The following is a 1,086-nucleotide window of genomic DNA, read 5'->3' as shown; positions in this document are numbered from 1 at the left end:
ACAGGTTCGTTTTATTCTTTTTTTTTCCCCCCCCCATCTTTATTTTACCACCCCTTCTTTTCTCAAGAAAGGGAATATAATTAGTTGACGATATAATTTAAAATATGAAGAATGATGGTCAGGGATGTGTAACAAAAAAGAACAGAATAGTTTACAACTATTTATTGTCCAACGTTTCCCCACTTCTAGGCCGTTAACCAACCAACCATTAACCAGATTAATGGGTAACTCCCCTCCACTCCTCCACGCTTCTGATTTATTGTCAATGTCTGTTAAACTTATCGTCTTGAACAGCCCTGATGAAGCCATTCAAAGTGGGGCGAAATGTCAGACGATAAATATTTGAAAATTATTTTGTTCTTTTTTGACCGTAACTATTACCATCTTCTTTATGTATTAAAAATAAAAATTGTTTAATTAGTTTTCCGCATTACCTTATTTATGTTTTAAATTTACAGAGGATTAATTTTTGGAGCTGGGAATCATGAACTGGAATTCATTGGCTGCCTAACTTATTGTCTTTTACAGCTCACTTCAGAAATGAAAATAATGTAAGTATCCTTGTCCTTGTTGAAGTATATACATAGGTAATTGAATAAGTAGGTAAAATACACATAATTATGGAAATAAAATTATTTACTATAAATTATTATAAAATAAAATTTATTAAATTATTATAAAATTATTTGCTACAAAATTTATTTACATAGGATTGCCTTTTTTTTTTGTTATGATCTCCTCTTGTGAGATTGTGACATGTTATACATCGACCAACCTACTCGCTATAATTGTCTGTTTAAAAAGTCAGATAAAGTAAGGCTACCACGGAGGGCGGAAATGGAGGGTTTCATGCGGTTTTTCAATTTAAGGTGGTTTTTAAATATTGCTCACTTAAACTATCTTAAAGTCTTCTCTTCCCGTGTTAAGGTAATATTTCAAAAGTGATATAGGACCGTCGTTCCCCTAGGGTCTTAGCGGTGTGGGTCTGGCAGGGAAGGATTGCCTTTGTTGATTGATCCTGAACTTTAATATTGTTTAATAATTATGAGAGATAGTTGACCGTGGATGATAAATGAGGAGAAGATG

The 1,086-nt window shown here is 32.8% G+C and overlaps 1 protein-coding gene across 2 annotated transcripts in view; it reads left to right on the top strand.

The window, feature by feature from the left end:
• The window catches only part of bchs (WD repeat and FYVE domain containing 3 bchs), a 90,389-nt gene that overhangs the window by 53,233 nt on the left and 36,070 nt on the right, over positions 1-1,086 (top strand). For both annotated transcript variants that reach the window (XM_014418138.3, XM_014418137.3), the window contains exon 35: positions 459-551. In XM_014418138.3, coding sequence (XP_014273624.1) covers positions 459-551 — 93 coding nt within the window. The remainder of the gene's footprint in view (positions 1-458; positions 552-1,086) is intronic.

This window comes from Halyomorpha halys, unplaced genomic scaffold, assembly GCF_000696795.3.
Source record: "Halyomorpha halys isolate HHAL.00 unplaced genomic scaffold, Hhal_1.1 Scaffold180.1, whole genome shotgun sequence".
In the NCBI taxonomy this organism is placed as follows: Eukaryota; Metazoa; Arthropoda; class Insecta; order Hemiptera; family Pentatomidae; genus Halyomorpha; species Halyomorpha halys.
Note: the sequence above shows the minus strand (reverse complement) of the source record. Positions and strands in the feature narration are given on the sequence as shown.